Source organism: Stigmatopora nigra, chromosome 19 (genome assembly GCF_051989575.1).
Source record: "Stigmatopora nigra isolate UIUO_SnigA chromosome 19, RoL_Snig_1.1, whole genome shotgun sequence".
Classification (NCBI taxonomy): domain Eukaryota; kingdom Metazoa; phylum Chordata; class Actinopteri; order Syngnathiformes; family Syngnathidae; genus Stigmatopora; species Stigmatopora nigra.
The window spans coordinates 8711480-8731168 of NC_135526.1; the positions used below are offsets into that span (position 1 = coordinate 8711480).

General features: G+C 42.1%; 1 protein-coding gene across 1 annotated transcript; it reads right to left on the bottom strand.

Moving 5' to 3' along the window:
- Positions 1 to 11: 11 nt before the first annotated feature.
- Positions 12 to 19352, bottom strand: synj1 (synaptojanin 1). Its single transcript, XM_077740836.1, has 29 exons — positions 19131 to 19352; positions 17963 to 18114; positions 17801 to 17887; positions 17033 to 17300; positions 16730 to 16955; positions 15615 to 15698; positions 14094 to 14155; positions 12370 to 12466; positions 11697 to 11872; positions 10828 to 10909; positions 10603 to 10755; positions 9584 to 9749; positions 9449 to 9472; positions 8772 to 8963; positions 8613 to 8697; positions 7767 to 7907; positions 7504 to 7696; positions 7259 to 7417; positions 5980 to 6136; positions 5549 to 5675; positions 5282 to 5494; positions 5112 to 5190; positions 4658 to 4985; positions 4475 to 4591; positions 3770 to 3811; positions 3308 to 3369; positions 3029 to 3218; positions 2753 to 2949; positions 12 to 2011 (listed from the first exon to the last, which is right to left on the bottom strand). Exons 2-29 carry the CDS (start codon positions 18084 to 18086, stop codon positions 1265 to 1267), a joined length of 4578 nt encoding a protein of 1525 aa, XP_077596962.1. The 5' UTR covers positions 18087 to 18114; positions 19131 to 19352; the 3' UTR covers positions 12 to 1264.
- Positions 19353 to 19689: the final 337 nt, after the last annotated feature.

A 19689-nucleotide genomic window follows, 5' to 3' on the forward strand; every position in this document is an offset into this window, starting at 1 on the left:
ACAGTAGAAAGTATTATTCATTTACATTTTTATTTCTTTTCCTTACATACAACATAAACTGCCTTTATACATGTGTAATCGACGTGTATGGAATATTCACGGATATAAACATGTTGCTTTTTTGTACCCTCTTTAATACAGTACATATATATAATGTTTACCAGTACAGACTCATAATTCATGGATTACAGCCATTCATTTTAATAAAGGGGGTCGGAATGACACGGAAAAGAAGCCATTTTGTGGCCAATAAATCTCCAAAGCGACACAAAGAAAAGCTGCTGGTTTGTGGATACTTAGATATAGATCTATTCATAATCAACATTTCTACTTCACACACAAATGATGCCTTATAATGGGAGTCAATGGACTTTTTCACCAAAACACCACAATGAAGCTGGCTTTCGTTCCTATTTAAAGTCAACACTGATCACATCTTTCCAAACAATGCAGAGAATGAAGGGAAAGGTTGATAAAAGCCACTTCCTGTTGTCAGGTTAGAACACTCTCACAATACTGTGAATTACAACTGACAAAAAAAGCACCCTGAACACAACACACGACACGCCACAGTTTTTTTTTAATCACGTATCCGACCGAGGGTCAGCTGAAATCTTAAGACCAAAATGAAGAATATGGTCTTTCTGTGCACCGCGTACCATACACACCACATATGCACACTTGCTCACTGATTTAGAGGAAAGAAAAAAAGATTGGAATGTGTGTGCAGCCTCTGTGCGCCTAAGTATCATTGTGCAAACACACAAAAGGCTTCTAAATGAACAACTGTATTTGTATACGGTGACCGTGGTGGGACTCGGCGTACATTCATGAGTAGAGCGAGCACAGCATGACCCTTGACCCCGTCTTGCTATTGCACATTGAGTAGAACTGTAGCTGCAGCTTGTCTGAAAATACAGTCCACCTGTGCTGTTTTCCCCCTCAGTGAATTCTGTATAGTACAGTGTTGTGCAAAAATTAGCTGTCAGCACTGAGTTCTGCTGGAAGACATGCCATGAAACCGGGTGATGAACGTTGATTCAAGAAATGTTGAAAAGCACTGAAACTCAGGGTGATATTGCACAGGTGCTTGCAATTGATATATACTAGAACTGCAGCCACAGTTCATTTAAAAATGTGTGTATTTTTAAAACTGGGTGGGATGCGTGCACATGAACTGGCTCTTAATGCGGAATCAGTCTTAAATACTTTTAACACGCGCATATATACTGTATATGTATGTCTATCATAGATCTATACAGGATCACCGTTCTGTCGGCTGTCTGGGAAAGAAGAGGCAGCTGGGACTGGATCCATCGGGGAGTTTAGGGACTGTTGTGGATGTTTGCAACGGGAGAGGGCGAAGGAGCGGGTTTGGGATTTCTGTTAACGCAGGGCTTGAGGTTAACCAGTCCGGCTCAGGGTATGGGGTCGCATTGGGAGGCAGTGTTTTAACTGTGCGGGCGGGATACGCCAGCGTAGGGGTTAACCAGTCCGGTTTGGGGGCGAGTGGGGGTGTCGGAAGCACCACGTCACGCAACCAGTCTGGTTCAGAGAGAGGGACGGAGTTAGGGGGCAAGGTGGCACTTTTAGCCGGGAGGGGGAAGTCGTCGTTGAAGGTGACCCAGTTAGGGGGCTGACGACGTGGCGGAAGCACGGGTGGGAGGGACACTAACAAGGACGCGCTACGCGAGATGGGCTGGGGGGTAGGCACGGACATCTGTACGAATGGGTTGGTGCTGTTGGGCCGGACGGGAAGCGGATCGGCGCCATAGAGGTTGGGTGAGGCGCGCAGTGTCTCCTGCGAGCGACTGCGGGGCATGGCGGGTGGTGGGGGCGGAAGGAGGGGGACGCCTGGTGAGGTTGAACGTGACATTGAAGAAGAGGGGACGGTGGGCGGCGCCCTCAAGGACGAGGTAAAGGTCGGGGATGGGGTGTTTTGCCGGGAGGACAGGAAGTCGAGGGCGTTCGGGGTGGTGGGATTCCATTGGATGCCGTTCAGCCCGTTGGTCTGAAAAAAAAAAAGAAAAAAAAACATCAATCCTGATATTATGACTTTCTAACTGTGTATTCTGGGACCACATTTCCCCCAGAAGGTTCCCAACTAGTTCTACACTTTCGAAAGATTTAGTCCAGTATGATATTTTGTCATTTTAGGCAGCATGTAAAGCTACAAAAAGGGAAACACATGCTGCCCAAATAGTATTAAGGGTGTGACTGATATTGCATTATACAAGCTCTACTTTACAATTTAAGATTTCTGGTATGTGTGGTCCCTCACAGAAGATTGAAACAGCTGGTGGAAACCAAACTTAAGAACCAACTGTGCCTACTAAATGTGCTATAAAAAGGACCTCCAGTAGTGGTTCTGCCAAGCAGAAACTAGATTTTATATATTCCCAGCCCCACAGCGTGACCTCAAGGAGACCCATATGAACACTAGCACAGATGAAGGAAATCATACCAAAATGATCCTAGCATGTATAAAAGCACACATTTCTGTCCTTGAGTTGACAGAAAGGAAACTCAGGAGGACAAAAAATGTAGGAGTATTCAGATGCGCTACGAAGGATAGACGAAAAGTACCTGTCACCCTGAAGGCTTCTCCGGCTTGCGAGAGAATGGATAGACAAGTCAAGAGGAAAAAAAGCGAAAGGAAGGTATTAAAGCAGTGAGGAGCGAGGAAAGAGAGAAACTCCATTTTGTCAAGGGCGGAAGAGTGAAAGGCGGAAAAAACGGGTTGAGCACCTACCTGCGGGGCTGAGTTGGCCTTGGCAGCGTCCGGGGGCATAGCGTGATGCGAGCGGGATCGAGGTGGCGGCTTTGGGGAGGCCAACGTTTGGGCAGGACCAGAACTAGCAGGCGTGGGTTCCATTGGTGGAGGCAGTTGGGACTGGACCGTTGGTGCCGTCGCTCTGACGGCAGGGGGCGCAGTCGGGGCGGCTCCCGCTAATGAGAGCGACAACGAACAAGTGACTGTCATATCAATACTATTTTGCTTGGTAAAGCACAAAACACGTGTCCTCACCTAGAGGAATGTCAGAAGCTTTGGCCGGAGCCCCAGGTACTGGTCGAGGTGCGCCGGGATGGGTGTCGACCACGGGTCGTGGAGCCCCAGGGTGGACTTCAGGGATGGGCCGGGGTGCTCCGGGGTGGGACGGAGGAGATGGACGTGACTGTGGGGCCAAACTAATCACGCCGGCTCGAGGGGGCAAATTCTACAGAAAGCCAAGTATTATTCTCACCGGGAAGACCAGTAGCATCATTATAAATAAGATTTTTGAAAAGAGTCGTAATGGAAACATACTGGCCGAGGGGCAGCTCCGGGTCCAGGGGGTCCAGGGGGCCCAGCGACCACCTGCCCTCGACCTGACAAGGTTGTGACAGACAAAGGCAAGTCAATCAAAATGTCTCCATTCAGTAGGATAAATTAAATGCATGACAATGAAGCAAACACAAGCAAGTCAGGCACTTCGACAGAACACCTGATAGTGTTCTGCACTTTGTCTTTGCTTTTAAGAACAATTTAAGGACTCACAGCAGTAAGTCTATAGGCCACCAAGTTTAAGCCTTTGATTAAAAAAAATCATTTTTTTTCAAAAAAAAAAAGGAAATGTCCTAAAATAATAATAACAAATCTTTAAATCTAAAGCACATGGCCATTTTCCCAAATTTCTTTTGTTAAAAAAAAAAAGAATTCATGCCTATATTTCATTCTCCCAAAAAAAAAAGTTCACCCTGGTTTAAGTCTAAAGGGGTCTGCTTTTACCTGCGGGAGCGCCGGTCCGAGGAAGAGCCGGGCTTTTTGGTCCTTTGCGGCACAACGGACACCAAAATATACAATTGTCATACATAAAACTGATGTGAAAAAGATCCTCTAGAAGTCGGAATGTGGGACTTTACAATCACATTAAATGGGAGTCTCTGATGTGAATGTCACTGGCTACAATCCAAGTCATACTAATGGGATCATCTAGGCACTGTTTACATGAACAATTTGCCCAAGGACTACCGTATTTTCTCGCATATGAGCCGTATTTGTATCTTAAATAAATGATGACTGAATCAAGGATACGGCTTATATGCGCAAAAGACCTGCTATAGTCTTTTTCACCAGTAGACGTCGGCAAAGTAACATTTACTATTTGTTGGTTATTTTCTGTTTTGCAGTAAGAAAACTACCATTACTGGATGAATGAATTCTTTAAGATATTGACCCTGATAATGTGTTTTTGATTCAGAAATACCATGTATGATGATTTTTCTTAAGATTTACCTTTCAATATTTGGACTCCCTTTTAAAACTATGAATATGGAGGTGATAGTTGTGGATCAGGGGAAGGCTTATACGCGAGATTTAGTAAAATTCAACAATTTTAAAGGTGCGGCTTATATGCGAGTAAATACGGTATATTTCTATCACTCACTTCTCGTCAAAAAGATAAAAAAAAGAAAAGAAAAGGTAATTCCCTACCTGAGGGCGGTGGCGGGCGCTGGGGGGGTGCAGGTCTTGCTGGGGGAGCGTTGGGTCGAGGAGGTGGTGCACGTTTGGGTTCCAAAGGCGCCCCGGGCTGGAAGTCTACAGGAGGCGCTGAAGAAAATTGGGGAGACATGGTCGAATACCTTGCCGAGGCATCGGCGCCCACAGAAAACTCACCTTGAGATGGTCGCACTGGTTGACCACTGCGTCCAGGCCTGTCCCCGTGGGTGGGTGAGGCGCAGGGGCTGACGCGTGGTGACGGTACCGGTGAAGAGCCCACTCCGGAGCCTGGCTGCAGATGCTGGGGAAGGACCGCCTCCAGCTCTTCATCCACATCGCCCTCCATGTCGTAGTCGTCGTCGCCCAGGTCGGCGTCCTCGGCCAGAAGGCTGGAGCTGGCCGAGGCGGGGACGCTCCCGCAGATGCGATCCACGCTCATCTCTTCTTCCAAGCTCTTGATCCAACCAGGACTTTTCAGGCGAATGTCAATCACCTTTCCGAGAACCTGTAGGAGAATCGCTAACAGCTTGGTCAAAGGTGACTCTTATCGAGTTCAAAGCTTTTTTGGATCATCTAAAAAACAAAAAAGAGCCAAGATTCGGAGCCAATTATATTAAGAGGTACAACTTACAGTGGAGGCGCTGAGAGACAAAGCGGCCAGAGCAGAGTAACCTTCCAGGAATGTCACCCACATCTTCTCCTCAACAAATCTAAAAAAAAAAAGAAAATCTCATGACCACTGTTTTAATTCAATGCAAGCAAAACTACTAATCCCAGAATGGACTTAAAGTAAAATGTCACCTGATGAGGATGACTTCGCCAAAGTTAGCGAACTTGTCGAGCAGCTCGTCGATGAGCGCGTCGTCGAAGAAGTCGTCTGGGCCGGACGAGCACAAGGACACCAGGATCGTGCCATCCGGGGGACCCTGCAGGGCGATGACGTCTTTGTAGACCTGATGCCGAGCTTCCGGGTCCACCTCCAGGATGTCCACATCAATGACGGACACCACCGGCCTATCAAGCCATTATCAGCACATCTCTAGACGGGACCGATTGGATCACGCCCACCTGTGGTCCGAGGTCTTGAGCTCGGCTCTGCCATAGTACTTGAGGCTCCCGGAACTCCAAGGGTAATCCGGGTCGTCCTCGTTCTCAGCCGACGTGGACACCGCACCCACCACGTTCATTTCTTCAGCTGCAAGTCGGAAGACAGTAATATTCTGACTCGAATTTCATAGAATTTCAGTAAAACTCGACATATGAGTGCCCAGACATACGAGCAATTTGATAATAATAATAATAATAATCAGACATAGGTTTTGTCATAATCATTGACTTTGCGTTTGAATTTGAGATACAAGTGTAATTCGTTTTTAGGTGATTTCTAATGGGAAACGTTCATTTGAGTTAAGAGTAAATCAACATGAGCTCAGTGCCGGAATGCATTAAGCCCGTATCTCGAGGTACCACTGTACACTAAATGCAAAATTCAGGCATACCTGTCTTGTCAAAGTTCCACTTGCGGCGCTTCCAGAGGATGCGGTCGGTCCAGGCGGGTGTGCGGCACTTCTCGCTCGTGTCATAGTCCTCAGAGAACAGGTCATACTTGTACGTTGGCGCAAAATCCAACTTGCCCTCCGTGAATCCACGAAACACCTGGAATTGGAAGTCCCTCATTGCAACTTATTGATGATTAAATGTATTGAGAATTTAATGTATAGATTTGATAAAATATTTTATATATATATATATATATATATATATATATATATATATATATATATATATATATATATATATATATATATATATATATATATATATATATATATATATATATATATATATATATATATATATATATATATATATATACACATACATATATATATATACACATGTTATTTTTTTAAAATTATCAAAACAAAGTTGTAATTAAAATTGAAGAAAATTTAAGATCCTCTTAATAGTGTAGTTCACAATGAAAGCATACAATTATCTTTGCAATGAATGGAAATAAGATATTTGCAGACGTTCCAGTTTTTGCCCAATTTACAAGGTCGTTTTTGAGTCCGATTCAGCTACCGCAACCAAATTGGCGCTGTTTAAGCAGCAGCCGGCGGCCACGGTAGCTTTGTCCACTCTTGTTCGTTTTGTGTTTTGCGGCTTTTATGTTTTAATGATTTGATGATTCCATTTACTTTGATTTGCTTTGTACTTTGTGCTTTTTGCTTTGCTGTTCTGTGGGGTTCCAGTTTTTGTCCAACTCTACAATGTCTTTTTGAGTCCGATTCAGTTACCGCAACCAAATGGCGCTGTTTAAGCGGCAGCCGGCGGCCACGGTAGCTTTGTCCACTCTTGTTCGTTTTGTGTTTTGCGGCTTTTATGTTTTAATGATTTGATGATTTTAATGATTGATGCTGTTTATTCTGTCTAATCACCCTCTTGCTACCTGCCACAATGTAATTTCCCGAATACGGGATGAATAAAGTTATCCAATCCAATCCAATCCAATCCAATCTGCTATTGCTAAACTGCCTATTGTTAACATGCAATATTTCTAAACATATAGTTTTGCTTCTGCTGCACATTTCCATCTTATATGTTACCCCTGGAGTAATAAACTATACATTATTTTTAACATATTTGAACCAATGAGTCGACTTCTTGCAAAAATAAACAAGGATTGATCAACTTTCAAAATTGTGGTTTGTGGCACACATCCACATCACAGTGCCAGCAAAAGAAACAAATGGAGTGTCGGGAACTTATTCGTACCATCCCAGCGTTCTTCTGATCAAAGAGCTGGTCACCAGCAGTCAGCGCATCCCAGTTTTGCTGCCTGATCAGCTCTTTCACCTCCTCATTGGGTAGGTTGATGCGGTAGTTGAAGTCTCCGCACCAGAAAACATAGTCATGAGAGTAGAGCAGGCGACCCTAAGGGGAGACAACGGGCCCAGGTCAAATAGCAAAAAAAAAATGCCTGCCAAACACGAGATCTTTGCATGGGTGCCTTTTTCTACCATGGGGAAAGTGAGCTTGCGCGTGATCTCATTGTAGTCGTCGTTCCTCTCTTTGACCTGCGACTGTCCCGCCGCAAAGTGTGAGCACACAAAGCAAATGCTGGTAGTGTGGAAGAGCAGGCGGATGGCCACACCGCCTTTGTTCCCAGTTGCGCCACCCATGCCTGTTTTCACGGTGTCCACCGCAACGTCCCTGCATCAGCGATAAGTGTCAAAATCTTTAAATGGATGTCCGGCGAGAGGAAAACATCGGGCACTGGTACCTGATGAAGGGTGCATGCTGTGGGCGGATGAAGACAAACAAACACACGCCCACCAGCTGCTCTGATGCAAGCAGAACGTATTTGTGGTCGCGTGAGATGTTTTTCTGCAGCTCGGCAGCCCAGAGCTTCTGGTTGGTGGTGCTGCAAGGACATGGTGGACAAATTGGAGGACATTTTGGCTCTCAAAATTTGCAAAAAATAAGCTTCTCTGGTTTTCTATAGCATATTCATCACTAAATAGGCCATAAACTATCATAGGCTTGGTTAGCTCACTTTATGGATGAATGGGATTTTTTTTTATAAGGAATTTTTCATGTTTATAATAGCAGGCATAATCACGAACAAGTGTGTAGGTAAGAGGTTTGCAAATAGCTAAGGTCAGCATTTTCCCAAAATTGAGTGAGACTTTTAAAAGGCTAACTAATAAATAAATAAGAAAATGTAAAAATTTAAATGATAATGTAAATTTGCTTGAAAACTGATGTCACATTTATTGTGTGATTCATGGCATTCTTCTTAGACTATGATAAAAGTGTTAGGGAAACAGGATTGCTTGCAAGTTGTTGTGGGTGACGGGTGACACAAACTTTACATTTAAATGTAAAATCATGTTTGCTAAAAATGTTTACACATTTACAATGTACCGTAATTTAAAAAAAGTATATCCCAAATAACCGTTATGACAATGTTGGTGACTTAATGGGAAACCGGAGAAAATTGGGGCACTTGGGAATTTAAAGATATGTTCAAGATTTTTCAGTCTCAAGGAAAGATGATCAGAAAACTGCATGTTGTAGTATTTGTATGTACTAGATTATTGGAAATGTGAAAGTTTATGTTCCGTACCTGGCGCTGACAATGTTTCCGGCATTCAGCTCAACCATTTCCTCAAAGCCAATGGCAAATATATCCACTGGGTTGGCTTTGCTCTCTGAGAACAGAAGAGAATAAGGTATAGCGGCAGACCAGAGGAAAAATCTCTTCCTTCAGAACCATTCTGGGAACCTTGGAAGTCAGGGTTTCCGGCGATCTTGGGCGCATCTAGCAGCCAGTCATTGAGAGTCTGGTTACGGAAGGCGATGCTACGAAACTGTTTGCCGCCGTTGACATTCCACGTGCCCACGCACACTCGGATCTGCTTGGGCTGCGTGTACTTGCGGTGGTTCTGGCACATGCCCAGCAGAACCCTGGGTGAAGCTGAGGAAAAGAGCAAAAGTTGATGCCAATAATTTTTTTATTAAATGGGAAAAAAACAAAGAAAACAACAAGAATTGATGGAGGATGTGGGCAATTACAACATATGAAATGCTTTAATAAAGTGGGAAGGGGAATGAGAAAATTAAATAAAAACTAGTCAGATGGCTTTCTTTTACCTCTAAGGGTAGCAGAGCTATATGCACCCATCAAGAGCCACATAAGGCTCCGGAGCCATAGGTTCCCTACCCCTACTCTAAAGGTTTTGTTTAGTTTGACAGTTATTTTAAGATAAAAGTTGAACAATTATGAGGGAAAAACTCTGAGATTATGTTTGTGAATAAAAACTAACAAGTGATATTTTTTCCTTGAGGAAAAAAAAATGTTAACTGTTAGAAACTAAAGGGATAAATGATACATTTGAAACATGAAACATCCATTGAGTATTAGGTGGAGGGCATAGGGTTCATCCACTTCAATTAGGTTACCTGACTGCAATACAGGCTCCGTGACTAACAGAGCGCAGCGTGGAAAGAAGGAAGAAGAAGAAGGCATGTTAGTTCTAAGCACACACTGACCAGGAAAGACCATCCCATGGCAAACTAAATGCTCCTTTGAATTACCATAAAGGCTGGAGGTGGTGAGCAAAGCTCTTGCTTTGTCAGCCAGATCGCTGTTGAGCGTGGAGCCCAAACGGAGGATGTCGATGGCCTCCTGCTTGGAGCTATCAAAGAAGTTGTTCTGGATGGTCCGGGTCACAGAACGGGCTCCATCTTTCAGCTTTCCGCCCTGGAATAAATACATTTGTTTTGATGTTGGATCTAAAATAAACAGGTAGTACTCCAATATCAGCCCGGCGATGAGGATTTTTGCTTGAGGCAACACAACAATGGTTCCCAAAGCAATGCACTTAAGAAAAAATATCACCCCCCAAAACAAAAAAAAAACAAAAAAAAATCACAAAAACGAGATCCAGTTGGGTCGCAAATTTGCAGTTTTGTAAGAGGAATGTGTTCGGGTTAAATTGAAATGATGATTGTATCTCAACTGAGATTTCTAGTGGATATGGAGGACCAGTAATGCCCAAATTAAACAAATAAACTGAATTATTCATAAAATCCAAATTGAAGTAAGATTGAAAAATATAAATATGATAAATTAAAATAAATAAATCAAAATTTGAATTAACACATTGAATGGATATTATGAAAATGAAAATAAACAACTAAAAGGTTGAAATAAATCAATAATAAAGCAAACAATAATATTTGAATGACATAAAATTATCTATTTATATTTTTGTATGTATTATTCAATTAATTTGGGCACTCTTTCAACATCAGTGAAGGGGAATCACTGCAAAAAAGACCAAAAAAAAGGAACCCCTCCAACATTTATATCCAATAAGAGCCACAGGAAAACCAAAGCCACTCCTCCCATCTAGCTAGGAAAAGCAAAACCAATGATTCAAAAAGAGAAAGGGAAGCTCGAACGTAAACTTACCGCACACACGGAGCATTCCAGAAGGAGGCAGAAAGAAACAGTATGGAATTACAACAACACGCAGTATTGCACACACACAACAAGGAGCTGCTCTTTTAACCGGAGCGAGCAACCAAGCAAAGCGCGACGGTTGAGGCACCTTGGCCTTGCCGTCCAGGGCGCCGGTGCCAGCATAGATCTTGCTGATGGAGTCGCCGTTGCCTGACCACATGGTCCGAAAGACTTCCTGGAAGCGGGCGACCAGCTGAGGTTTCTCTGTCAGACCCATTTCTTCCAGCTGCTTGGCTAGCATCTGAAGGGCGAATATAAATACCATCAAAAAAGGGGACCACAGATAGAGTGAGAGGGGTTAACACTACCCAACCTCCAGTGCAAAGAAGGCTTGGACACTGTTGGTTCTGTCCAAACAATCCAGGCAGTTTGTCCTTAAGGTGCCACCTTGGCTCCTAAAAAACAAAAAAGAGGCATACAATTGCTAAGGGTGGATTTGATATTCGAACACATGGATAACCAGTAATGCCTAAACTGAATCAATAGACATGCAATTAAAAATAGACTATCTTCAGTCGGTTCCAAACTTCTTGAGTGGTGTTTGCATGTTCTCCCTGTGCCTGCATGTTTTCTCCAAGTACTAAAGTCAGGGTGTACCCCAACTAGTTTTGAATTTGCTGGGATTCGATAAAAAAAAAATCAACAAATGATATTTATTTCAATTTGTGTAAACATGCATTTTGATTTTAATTAGTTTCAGTATTTATTATTAATATGTAATAGTTTATTTCCATTTGGATTTACTAATTTTAACCTCATTTTGACATTCTTCTTCCCTTGTACAGGTTGAAATCATTTGATCTGAACCATCCCACTGAATAGGCGCAACCATTGGTTGGTTCACCTTTTCAATGCAATGGAATTAAGAAACTTTGGTTTAATGATTAGATTAGATGAAGCTTTATTCGTCTCGTACTCGAGAAATTCACTTCATTGCAGTAGTAAGAAGGTGAAAACACAGACACAGGAAAAGAAAGTGTAGACCTAAATACAATAGATAAATAATAAACAAACACATAAATAAACACATTTAAAATAAATAGATAAGTATAATAAATAAATAAATGAATACACACGAATAAATAAACAAACAAACTAATAAATACATAAATACGTAAATAAGTGATGTATTCATAAATATGTTTCAGTCCTCCACATATTAGGTAAATAGCTCTACATCACCTGGTAATCCCCATCTCTCCGGAGTAGTAGAAAAAGCCACACTCTTCCAGAAACTTGCCAAGCTGTGGCTTCAGCACACTGTGCAGCTTCTCCGCTTTTCCACCGCGCACATTCTGGTGGTAGTCGAAGTTGACCATTTTGACGGACGTGGCGTGCTCCGAGGCTTTCAGGTGACTCTGAGATGAACAAAGTTTACCACCGTATCAATGGAAAGATCAAATGATCGCTGCCAACCCACGAGTGCAAATGGATATCCCGTCAATGGCAGTCAGTGACGGCGACCCGGCTGATGAGTGGTTAGCCCGTCGGCCTCACAGTGGGACACCTGGGTTCAAATCCAGGTCGGTCCGACTGTGTGGAGTTTGCATCTTCTCCCCAGGCCCGCGAGGGTTTTCTCCGGGTACTCCGGTTCCCTCCCACATTCCGAAGACATGCATCGTAAGCTAATTATGTCTAATTTCCCCTAGGTATGAGTGTGAGCATGAATGGTTGTTTGTCTCCTTGTGCCCTGCGATTGGCTGGCCACCAATTCAGGGTGCCCCCCGCCTCTGACCCAAAGTCAGCTGGGAGAGGCTCCAGCACCCCTCCCGACCTTGGTGAGGATAAAGTGGTTCAGAAAATGAGACAAGATGAGGGATGCAGTCAGTAGCTCAGTAATTAGTTTGACTTTCACCTGAAAGGCTTTACTGAGCATGTGTTCTCCTTCCTTACTGCCGAGCAGATTGATGATCACTTGTTTGCCGTACAACTTTTTCAAGGCAGTAAAGTGCCTGGAAGAAAAAAAAAAAACCTGTCTGAGGAATTTGCCCATTTAGGGTCAGTCATTTCTATTATATGCACCATATTTTTTCACACTATAAGTCGCTTAAAATGTTTCATTTTTAAGAATGTTATAGTGCTCCTTTTTTCTGAATTCCTATGTGCTCATTGACATCCAACCTATCTTGTATTGTAGTGTGTCTGTTTATACTGCTCCACTAAAGTTTTCTTAACACACACTCATGAAACCTATAAACAAAACAAACAATTAAAAAAAGAAGGGACAAGTGACAATATGCAGCACTTATTGTTTTAGTATTTAGAGTTATGATTGCATTATTACTACAGTTATACCTCTACATACGAATGCTTTTAGGTACGAAGGTTTCAGGTTACAGATTTTTTCTATGCAAATGAGTGACTTGCGATACGAAAAAGAACCAAATTACGAAATCCCCCAAAAGGTAAATGCATTTCCTTATCCATTGTTATTTTGAATACCCCCTATTAAGCGGTTAAAAACAAAAAATGCAACGTGGCGCACATACACATACACACATACACAGAGCACACTTTAAAGTCTAAAATTTACAACAAAGTGGACGACTTTCGGCCCTGTTAGAACGGGCTTATGCTAACGTTTGGTGGAGAAACACAGGTATTAAATCTATAATGCCCACAGAAGGAGATATTTTATCGGGGCAACGCACATTTTCATTTGCTTTATTTAGTTTAAGACAATAAATAATTTCCTTATAATTTTCTCTAATTTTTGTGTTTAGTATATCTTTCATACAAAATTGGGACATTGACCAATTTTAAAGGGTTCAGTTGGTAGTTTTGTGAGGACCGTGGAACGAATGAGAGAACTTACATATAAAGTACACCTCTGCTTACGAAATTTTCAAGTTACAAAAAAAGTCTTGGAAACAATTAATTTCTTAAGTAGAGGTACATGGCGCTTTATGTATAATAATAAACTCATTCACTGATGGTGTGCCTATCAGACGGAAAAATACAGGACAGTCATCCCTTGATTATCCCGACTTCACTTATCACGAATTCACTTATTTCCGATTTTTTCTGCTACTAATTATTTTTTTAAAACTGCAAATTCATGTAAATGTAAAAATCCACGCTGAAACTCATAAGCGGAAGCCCTGTCTTTCGCTTGCTACTCGGACAGAGCATTGAAGAAAATATAAATAAATACTTTTTTTTTAAAAAGGGGCGGGTAGTTAGTGTTTTCTTTATTTTGGCGGCCATGTCTAGTCTACATTAACCACGCTATTCGAGGGATTACTGCAATCATCTGTGTTCTTCGCTACCAAATTTCCCTTCGTTCTAATTTTCCTCTTTGTTTTTCTTTGAATTCAGCCTATGAAATTAGAGTATTGCATTGTAGTCACCAACATTTGGATACTGATAGAGAATCCGAAAAAGTTGATAAGCTTGGAAGTACACAAGGTGTGACACAGAGATTAGGACGGCCTTTTAAGGAAGATGAAAAATGTCTGCTAGCAGCCAGAAAGAACTAAGACAACACAAGGCCAATGAAGATGACATGAGGTTGTGTTAGCCCGGCCATCTTACAGAAGGCTTATCCGTCCTACGTGATGATAAATTAACTCAAAATACCTTTCAAAGGCCGGCGCGTTTGCTTCAAATCCTCGGGAGAGTTTGACGCGGTGGGAGCCGACCTGTGAGAGACATGGCAAGAGAGATGGATCAATATACATACATTATGTCACAGGTACAAGTTTAGGTGGGTGTGAGCGCAAAGACCTCAAGAGCAGCGCAGGGCGTAGGAGTCAAGGGTACTAAACTAGTAGCTTTATTTACCTCCACCAAGAAATGATTGGACTGTTTTAAAACTGATCAGGGGAACACATAAAATATTTCAAACGATTCGAGGTAAATATTACATTTATGAAATGGATTCAATGAAAATATGGAAATTTTAGACATTTGAGGAAATATGGTTTTGACGGTTGGAAAAGGCTTTTATTTTGAAAAATGCAATTTGGATGTCTTTGGTTTCTTGATCAGAACAAGTTTTGAATGTAAGAAAAACTCGTCACATTGATTCCTGTCAGCTGTGATCACAAGGTAGCGCTTTCGAATATTCATCTTATTTTGCAGATTTTGTTATATGGGGTGTCCCCTGGTGTGTTTCATAATTAATGACTTCCCGCTATCCTATTCAAACCCAAGCTGTTCTCGTTTTTTGTACCTGCAGTTTAAAAATTGTGTTTTTAACTTACGATACGACCGATTTGTGAGTTTTTCCTATGCAAAGTTAAAGGAACATTGATGGTAAAAGCAGGAAGCGTCTGAAAACAAGCCCTGGTTGTATGCACCTTTTTTCGTCTCAATTTAGTGACCGGCATGTAACTGTGGTCTAACAAATGAAAGAAAAGCGTTGTGGGCTGGGAGATGTTTTCAGACTAGCTTCTCACCTGACCAAAGATGTCGAGGAGCTAAAGAAAACACAAAAATGCCCTTTTACCAATTTCTGACTAGACCAGAAGTGAGGGTCCCCTTAAAAAAACTTCATCATTGTGTGCAATGTCAAAAAAAAAATCTGATCACCACGTGCTTTGCTAATTAAAATGTTAAGAAATATATATAGGATTTTCTCCCTTTTGCTTGGAAGCTCAAGAGCCAATTTGAGCCCATAAGACGCTTAAAAGGATTTGTAGAGAAGTGACAGGTACCCATTGAACTTTTACAATTCCCTGCCATTGCCAGCGATAAGCATCCAATGTATTTGGTCTAAAACGGTTAAGACGTCAATGGCAACCAATGAGTAATGAGTACTGTTGGCCGGCGTGTGGATTTTATTGGCTTGACACTGCACAGTCTGTGAAATCTGCGCCCCAAACCAGCAATAGCGGAAAAAGGAAGAAAAAAAAAGATGAGTCTTATACCAAGTGTGGATTGTCATCACGTCGATTGGGTTGCCGATTATCGCTGAGGTGTAACAAAACTCCCTTAAGGGACTTTTTCTGAACACAGCACGGACACGGGATAAATGGAAATGTCTGGCTACCGGTGCAGCGTCAAATGTGACATTCCTTAGTTAAACATTATCAGAGTGACCTAGGCCTCATTCAAATGTGGGGGTCTTTGGTTGTTTTTGCTTCCCTTATGCCTTACCTGGATTCCCGGCTGCTCCCAAAACAGCGGAATGGAGCCACGGATCTGGATGAATGATGATACTTTATCATCCAGAAAGATGGCCTGTTGGAAGCCATCACAAAGATAAGTCAAGCAGTCCAAAAAAAGACAACAGACTGGAGATTGATAGAAAGACAGAGGCACTGTGCTTAAAGTAGATCCCAATAAATTCTAACAAGGTTTATATAGGTTTACAGCACAAAATAAATAGTAGTCGATACTTTTCTCAATGAAAACACAGAACAGACTCCTCAAGTCTGTGTCATTAAACCAGGATGTTTTTTAAAAATGTGCAAACACTGTGTACACTTTTGGTACATTATTAAAAAAATTAAATTGGATAATTTATGAGGTAGGGGAACACCAATAATAACAACACTGGGGAAGAATTAGCCCCTGACTAAGCCAATTAAAAAAATAATTCAATTTCAAATGTGTGGAGATAGAGCTGGGCGATATGACAAAAATTGTTAACACGATTAAAAAAAAAACATGTATTTGTTTAAAATTTGAAACTACAAACTTCTATGAATGAGTAAAAAATACTTTCTATCTTATCCAAATATAAAAATAACTATGTTATCTCACTTTATAAGAAAAGTGAATATGAAATATGATAATTTTAAAACGTCAGCCTATTTTCAGCCTCTAAAAAGAAAGTGTAAATTTACCTCAAATATGGCCATTTGCAAAAAAAAAACCGTCATGCGTTATCCCATTGTGAGGACATTTGTGTGCATCATTTTCAGAATATTTTGAATGGAATACAAAAGCAAAATGCACATCAAAAAGGAAAGCCAGGGAGGAGGCGGGGCAAGTATACAGCCAACCCGGCCATTATCAAACTTAAATACAAAATTAGATTTAAGTAAGGTTAGATTAAACTTGTTTTTGAGTGTGTCTGCATCATAATCCAAGTTCATTTAAATGTCTTTATGTTAATAAACGAGCATGTTGCCATGCCTTTCTGCAGTAAATAGATAACTATCAAGCAAACAAAGTTTGTACTTTGGTAGGACACGAAAAAATTAACACAAAAGCAGAGATATGCCTGCTATTCCAAGCGATCTGATTCACGGGCGATAGACACTCACCTGCTCGGTTTCCACAAAATTGGCCACCTGGCCATCATCATTGGCACCACGCACGTTGAAACGTGTGCCAGCCCGCTCCGAGCTTAGGCGGGAGAAGATGCAAGCCTTGGCCTGCTTGTGTCCGGCATAGATGGTGCGGATCTCCACGCCACCGCACATCAGTCTCAGCAGCCAGTCATCGCAGTTGACACCGTAATGCTTCAGGTGGAGGTGCAGGGACTGATTCCTAAAAAAAAAAAATTAATTAATTAATAACATGGGTTTTCTCGGCGCATAATTAATACAGTGAGTGGGAGTTCCTACCAGAAGAAGCGGTTGTCTGTGGTGTCCTCTAGGATGCGGCGACGCGCATTGAGGCTAAGGTCCATGCTCACACCTGAGGCTGACCAGGCGAAATAGAAGTGGCCCGAGTTGAGCACCTTGCGCACCTCGCCGATCCGCTCCTCGTCGCCAGGGTCATTCTTCAGCGACACAAAGTCTGTTTGCGTCACCCGGAACACCTCGGACTCCTGCACCTTCCCCACCGAGCTGCACCCCGTCACCACCACCAGGCTGTGGAGCATGGAGTCGCCTGTCGTGCGCAAACAGGGGGACCCCTTTGAAACCTCCACGCACACACTTTTCTGCACATCCAATGAGTCTAAAACCTTTTATAAATGACGTGACAACTTCATGACACAGAATTACAAACATCACAGCACAATTATTACTAAGATTTTCCCCTAGTTGTAATGCAGGGGTCCCCAAACCGGTCCTCGAGGGCCACTATGGGTGCAGGTTTTTGTTCCAACCAATCCAGCACAGACAGTTTGACCAATGAGATTTCTACAGTAAACAAGAAGCACCTGACTGCAATCCACTGATTGCACTTATAGGACATCACATTGGTGAAAAGGTGTCCTCTTTATGGTTTGAAATGAAAATCTGCACCTACTGCGGCCCTTTATGGAATAGTTTGGAAACCACTGTTGAATTGTCTTCAAAGTCATGCAGAGGACAAGATTGGCTCTAAATAGGAATTGGACTATTGCACATATATGTACATGACACTATTTGGGAAACGTGGCTGACCCAAGTTCAGGCGCAGAACACCCAGGACCCCATAAGCATCCACAATTTTAGAGTATGTGTTTTTAATGGCCTCCTTCTCAGCAGCCGCTAAAACAGAAAGAAGAGCAAAAAGTGAGACTTGCGCTCCTATAAAACAGCACATCATTAAAGGGGACTCCTTACAGAGGACTGCGACGGCCCCGGATTCAAACATGAGGCATTCTTCCCGGGATCTTGTCTCCACGATGACACTGTATGGAGGCGGGTCCAACTTGTGGTAGATGCGATAACCTTTGCTGAAGGCCATTGTGGATACAGGATTCAATTACTTATACCTGGAATATAAGAAAGACCCAAAACTTACATTAGGAAGAAAGGCATCCCAAATATGAAAACATTCATTCATTTTCAACCCTGATTATCCTTATCATGGCGGTGGGGCTCTCTATCTATCCCAGCTGACTTTGGCAAAAGACAGACTACACCCAACACTGGTCACCAGTCAGGTATAGGACAAATAGAGAGACTGACAACCATTTGCACTCACAATCACATCAACATGTGGGAATCCATTCTATACAGTGTATAGTATACACTGTATGCACCCAAGCCAGGTAAAAGAACCACTGCACCACCAATCTAACCAACAATGCGTTTCCATAAGTATGAATCCAAGTCTACAACAAAGCTGACACGCATGCAGTTGGAATGTATGGACAACGTGAAAATTCTATACTACAAGAGGTGGAAAGCCAGTTTCGAACCTGCGAGGCAAAGGTGCACCACACTAGCGCACCCTGCTGCAATTTCTGCTTTTACCATCCGATTGATTTCGTCATTGCGAATGGAAGGTGATTTCGAAATCCTAATTCGGCACACCCTTTGCGTCAATTTCCAAATTTTGAGGATAAATGTTAATGTTTAAGAGCAATGGTCCGCCAAGATTAGCGGCTATGAACAGAATTAAGGGCACAAGAGGCCGGTGGGCGCACACGGACAGTCACGACTTTTATTAAAAACACCAATACTTGAACACAAAGACAGTGCCCACTTGAGCATTTTGTAGCCGTCAACTCTACAATCTTTGTTTTTAAAACATACATCATATTTAAATATGGCAAAGGGTAGATGATTTGAGATAAATTAGCTTTAGCTCGCTAGCCCTAATCTCGGAGTACACTGTAATGTGCACGGCTGCGTCAAACCGGCATTTATCTCAACATATAATCTGACTGGGCGATAAGTGTAATTAAGAAAAAAGGGCCCAACATAGTCATGATGCTACTTCAATGTGTGTCAATGCAAAACAATAATTATAAACACAACAGGTACAGCGAAAGAAAGCTTTTACCGAATTTCACCGCCGGGTTGCGACTCCGCTGTCACAACAAAATCCTTCCCATTGCGATGCCACAATGGTACATTCCAAGAATAAAAATAGACTAACTCCTAGCGTCACCAAGCGTAGCAAAACACAATGACTACAATAAAAGCCTCAAATTATCCTATACAATATCAAAATACTGTAATATAGTGTAATATAACACAACGTCTCATTCTCAAACGGGGAATGTCAAACATGTATTCGTCCAACTCATTTGAATATACTACATTCGACAGTATATTTCAGCCAATGATAGAAGACCTTTGGCGATAGCCCGTCCAATCGGATATTATGGTGGGCGGGATTTATTTGGTTCCAAAGCTAAATTCAAAGCGATTCCGAAGCGCTCTCAAATGTAACTCTTAAACGCGCCCTAATAAATGATAAAAATAATAATATTTCAAATACAAAAAAAATATAGAAATTTCCCGTTTGAACTCGTTTAACAAAAAACGACTACCAACCAATGACAGCGGTCTTTGGAGGCTGACTAACCAATTACAGTTAGAGAATGACCGGGTTTTCG

Coding starts and splice junctions, on each gene's coding strand:
- synj1 (XM_077740836.1), bottom strand. CDS start 18,086: ATGGCCTTCAGCAAAGGTTATCGCATCTACCACAAGTTGGACCCGCCT. Junction 8,964..9,448: donor GGAGCCTGTATTGCAGTCAG/GTAACCTAATTG, acceptor TCTTTTCCTCAG/CTTCACCCAGGGTTCTGCTG. Junction 5,495..5,548: donor CTCAAGACCTCGGACCACAG/GTGGGCGTGATC, acceptor ATGGCTTGATAG/GCCGGTGGTGTCCGTCATTG.